This window comes from Eleutherodactylus coqui, chromosome 9 (genome assembly GCF_035609145.1).
Source record: "Eleutherodactylus coqui strain aEleCoq1 chromosome 9, aEleCoq1.hap1, whole genome shotgun sequence".
NCBI lineage: Eukaryota > Metazoa > Chordata > Amphibia > Anura > Eleutherodactylidae > Eleutherodactylus > Eleutherodactylus coqui.
The window spans coordinates 163258054-163262375 of NC_089845.1; the positions used below are offsets into that span (position 1 = coordinate 163258054).

At 42.3% G+C, this 4322-nt stretch overlaps 1 protein-coding gene across 1 annotated transcript; it reads left to right on the forward strand.

Moving 5' to 3' along the window:
• The first annotated feature begins 1757 nt into the window (after window positions 1-1757).
• Window positions 1758-2540, forward strand: LOC136578743 (leucine-rich repeat-containing protein 10-like). Its single transcript, XM_066578913.1, has one exon. It carries the CDS (start codon window positions 1758-1760, stop codon window positions 2538-2540), a length of 783 nt encoding a protein of 260 aa, XP_066435010.1.
• Window positions 2541-4322: the final 1782 nt, after the last annotated feature.

Sequence of the window (4322 nt, forward strand, 5' to 3'; positions counted from 1 at the left end):
GCTAACATCCAGAGTAACAGTTCACAAACTGCGCTGTTAGAGAGATACGGCCTGAAAGCCAATAATCAGCCCTTTTTCAACTCTGATAAATCGCCCCTTTTATCCATGACAACAACGAATGATATGAGGGGAGACAGCCTATCGCACAACTTATATACCTACCAAGCCAACCCAAGACACGTCACTTCCTGATGGGCTACGTGCTGCCAACGTCGAAAGTAGGAGGTGGTCATAATAATGGGACTTGACTGTGTAAGTATGTGTAACTATTCTGTATAGAGACAGGTTAGGGTTCTAGGTACGAGAAGTGGGGTCACTTGCAGGACACGCAGCTGCTTATGGAGAGCCACTGTTGGTTTGGTTGAGGTGTGCACCCTCTTTCCCCCTTCTTTTGGGGCCCTCACCCCTTAGTCTCTCTGACTCCCACCCTTTCCTTGGCTGTGCTAATGCATCAGCTGTAAAGGGGTTAATTTGTTCAACATGCTTCCCCTCCCAGGACGGGTGGGTTTCTACCTCCCCCTATTCCCAACAGCCAGCTGGGCTTAAAAGGGTGGGCTTATCTCCTGCCTCTTGCAGTGTCTCCTCTGGTCAGGACATTTCCCCTCCCTCCGTTGCTTACCTTAGGTCTTACTGGGGCTTTTTGGGACAACTCGTAGTTGTTGTAATTTTGCATATGCTAATTATATTTAAAAAAATAAAACACAGGATTATGCAATCTGGTTAAAAGCCTTGTTTTTTGATCAGTTATTATTTTGTCATTGTTGTTTGTTGCCATTGTGAGTCACAGCTGGTGGATTCCTGGTAATCGGCGCTGTGATAGCTTGGAAGGCAGACTTGCTCAGGGATTAGCCTCCAGCCGGCATTCAGCTTCCAAGACGAAGTTAGGTCGTTAATGAAGTTCTGGTTAATGTTACGGTTGTCTCGAGCCTTTAATAAATGCTGTGAATAACTGCCCCCCCCCCCCCCCCCCGCACTGGTCCTGCAGTACATCTTAGGTCCTAGTATATTTTTGTCCTGCAAAAAACAAGCCATGTATGACCATGACAGAGAAATAAGAAAGTTATGCCTTTTGGAATGCGACATTGAAAAAAACTGTAAAAGGGGTTGGTCGTTAGAGCCTAAAATGGACCAACCATGAAGGGGTTAAGGTTTGCTAGATTGATATATCATTCAAGGAAAAGAAAAGTTATTCTATATCAGGAAGTGAATCTTCAATATTTATGAAGAACCTCCTGTGGTGACTCTTTAATCCTCGTTCTACAGTTTTCGATTTCTCAGCACCTTCTTTGTAAACAGTTCCAAACCAGTTCTTGAGAACACAAAGTGGCCAAAACAGATCGTCCTCCTTCTGGGTTCCTTGTAAAACCACAGACACTCCTAGTATCATTAACCAGCCTAATTGCTTACACATGTTTAGAGAGGCTTTAATGATTACATAACACATAAACCTATCAGTAAACACAAAGAAGCACAAAAACACCAAACAACCATTCTCTCCTTTCATTCGCACCACATTTACACTTGAGCTATCTAAACTTAAAAATGGGAAGGTCAACTTAAGAAGACATAGAAATAACGGGTTTCTTAGCAACCATCGCCAATGAAACGCCGGATATTCAAAGTGGGCCATTAAACTATCTTTAACAATCTATACACAATGTAACATTTTGCATTTGAAATGACTCCTTAAGGAAGATTGAAGCTTATCTGTTCTTCTAGCTGAGGAAAAGAAGTTGTCTTCTCATTTTTGGGCTGAGATGGATGTAACGTGTTCTACTCCAACAGTCTTGACTCCTAAGCAAAGTTGGAAGACATTCATTGAGAGCAGCTCAAGTGGAAGAGTCCAAAGGAAAATCAAAGTCGAAGGCAAAGAGCTTTCATGTCCACCACTGGACGTATTTACCCTTGACGATATGCACATATTAAAGATGAGTCCAGAGAGGGAAAGTTGTCTTTCATACCGGATGACTTTTGTTCCAAGGCAGATTGGATGCTCGAGAAATCTTACAGCCCTCTACTTGGACACCAATAATCTCGAAGAAGTTCCACCAGAGATAGGTACTTTGAAATACCTCCAAAGACTCACCCTTAGTAATAACTCCTTGAGGTTTCTTCCTCCGCAACTCGCCAAGCTTCAAAACCTAAAGAGCATCCACCTGGCCAACAATTATTTTACAACTTTTCCCACTGTTCTTTGTCAGCTTCTAAATTTGACATTCTTGGACCTGAGTGACAATGCCATTGAGACGATCCCTCAAAGCATTCAACAACTGCGAAGACTCAAAACCTTCCTGTTGATGCTAAATTTCCTAACCCATCTTCCTGAGGAATTCTGCTACTTAACAAAATTGTCTTGTCTTTGGCTGGGAAGCAATAAGTTGCGAGAAGTTCCTACGACATTTGGAAACCTGGAGATGCTGGACTGGGGATACAATTATTGCTCCTATAACATAGAGGGAAACCCTCTCCATCGTCCTCCAGTGAAAGTGTGTAACAAAGGACCTAAGGCGATCAAGGAATATTTTGATTCAAGTCAGTAATGAAATATTTCACAATGGACCTTTATCTAGAGATGCCAAATATAATCTGCTTGGCTTGAGCTTTGCCAAATTTTTGAATTGATGTTTTATGATTAAATTCTTGAAAATCTCCAGCTGTAATCAACATAATAGTAATAATGATGAGATGTTGTATCACTCATCATTAGTTGCTACATATAGAACTATTACTGCTGGGTGGTTTGGGGTATGGCAAGGCTATAATGTAATATGGAGTTACTGTAGTAGAATTGTTTGTACAACTAAAGGCAGAGGTGTAGCTAGGCTCTCCTTCACCTCGGTGAAACGTTTAGTTCAGCACCCCACCCCGATTTTGCCAAACTACTTAAAAATAATACTAATACACAATTTGACCTCATCTGTGTTCTTATTCTGGAGTCTTGTTTTACTTTTGTCCATGAATTACATTTTTTTTTACATGGACTTTTGGGCGGCTGAAAATAAAGCTTGTCTTATTAGACCGTTTGATTTTAATGGGTCTGAGTTTCTTGAGTTTTGTTAGGGTTTTACCAGTTCCCAACTCTCACAGAACTCACATCTAATACTTACCCAATCACTGGGACCACCATGGATCATGAGAATAGGAGTCATGTTTATCCCCACTGAATGAATGGGGTGGAGTTGAGGCAGGAGCACTTCTGCACTATACATTTTAATGGGACTGTCAGAGGCTCAGCTTTCTCCAGCAGTCTGAATAAAATGAATGGAGTGGCAGCATGCATGCTTGACCACTACTGTATTCACATGGGGGGACACAAGACATCTTGTGATCAATGGAGGTCCCAGTGGACAGACCCTCACTAATCAGACATTTATTCCTAGAGGATGTGTTCAACTTGGCTCAACCCCTTTAAGTCATGATGTAGTATAATGTCTGCTGGACAGCCACAATATTACAAGTCAACATTTTTATAAATGATCTGGAGGAGGGAATTAAGGGGAAACTGATCAAATTTGCCGATGACACAAAGCTAGGAGGGATAGCTAACACTAGGGAAGAGAGAGGATTCAAAAAGATCAAAAAAAGCTTGCACAGTGGGCAGCGACTAATAGAATGGTATTTACCAAGAAGAAATGCAAAGTCCTACATTTGGGCAAGAAAAACGAATAAAACACATACAGAGTGGGAGGAATTGAGCTAAGCAGCAGCACAGGTGGAAAAGACTTGGGTATACTAATAGATTATAGACTGAACATGAGTCAACAATGTAATGCAGCAGCCAAAAAGGCAAACACAATTCTGGAATGTAGTAAGAGAAGCATAGAGTCTAGATCACGTGAGGTCATTATCACCTCTACTCTTCCTTAGTCAGACCTCATCTGGAATACTGGGTCCAGTTCTGGGCACCCCACTTTAAAAAAGACATAGACAAACTGGAGCAAGTTCAGAGAAGAGTTACCAAGATGGTGAGCGGTCTGCAAATCATGTCCTATGAGGAACGGGTAAAGGATCTGGGAATGTGTAGCAGAAGAGAAGGCTGAGAGGATACTTAATAGCTGTCTACAAATATCTGAAGGGCCGTCACAGTGCAGAGGGATCAGCCCTATTCTCATCTGCACAAGGAAAGACTAGAAGCAATGGGATTAAACTGTAAGGGAGGAGACACGGATTAGACATTAGACAGTGAGGGGGATCAATGAGTGGAACATGTTGCCACGGGAGGTGGGGGGTTCTTCAATGGAAGTTTTCAGACGCTGGACAGACATCTGTCTGGGATGGTTTAGTGATCCTGCACTGAGCAGGGGGTTGGACCGGATGACCCT

What these genes read in the sequence shown, in the direction of transcription:
- LOC136578743 (XM_066578913.1), top strand. Translation starts at nt 1,758, where the DNA reads ATGGATGTAACGTGTTCTACTCCAACAGTCTTGACTCCTAAGCAAAGT.